We start from the raw sequence: 256 nt of genomic DNA, 5'->3' as shown, positions 1-256 counted from the left end.
TCCGCAACCTGGGCAAGGCCATGGGGGCCAAGGTGAATGATCTCCTGCGCCGCAAGGAGCCGGGTGGCCTCCCCGTTGTGGGAGTGATGGAGGTGAATGCCAGCGCTGGTGCCATTCTGGGCACGGGACAGCCAACTAGCGAGGACGGGTGAGTGTTCCCTCAATGAGGCCATTGGAACAGTCTGGATGGGCCTCAGCATGGGGCCATATGTGACTTCTCTGTGCTTGCAGGGTTGTAGGGCTGGATGCTTTTCCC

General features: G+C 60.9%; 1 protein-coding gene across 1 annotated transcript in view; it reads left to right on the top strand.

Moving 5' to 3' along the window:
- Window positions 1–3: 3 nt before the first annotated feature.
- LOC104403635 (chromosome unknown open reading frame, human C1orf226) overlaps window positions 4–256 on the top strand; it is a gene marked incomplete at both ends in the record, with an annotated part of 351 nt that continues 98 nt past the window's right edge. Inside the window, one exon of the mRNA XM_010011855.1 lies at window positions 4–148. Within this exon, the coding sequence (XP_010010157.1) occupies window positions 4–148 (145 nt within the window). The remainder of the gene's footprint in view (window positions 149–256) is intronic.

This window comes from Nestor notabilis, unplaced genomic scaffold (assembly GCF_000696875.1).
Source record: "Nestor notabilis isolate BGI_N333 unplaced genomic scaffold, ASM69687v1 scaffold30493, whole genome shotgun sequence".
NCBI lineage: Eukaryota > Metazoa > Chordata > Aves > Psittaciformes > Psittacidae > Nestor > Nestor notabilis.
The sequence above is the reverse complement of the archived record's forward strand: the minus strand, read 5'-3'. Positions and strand labels throughout refer to the sequence as shown.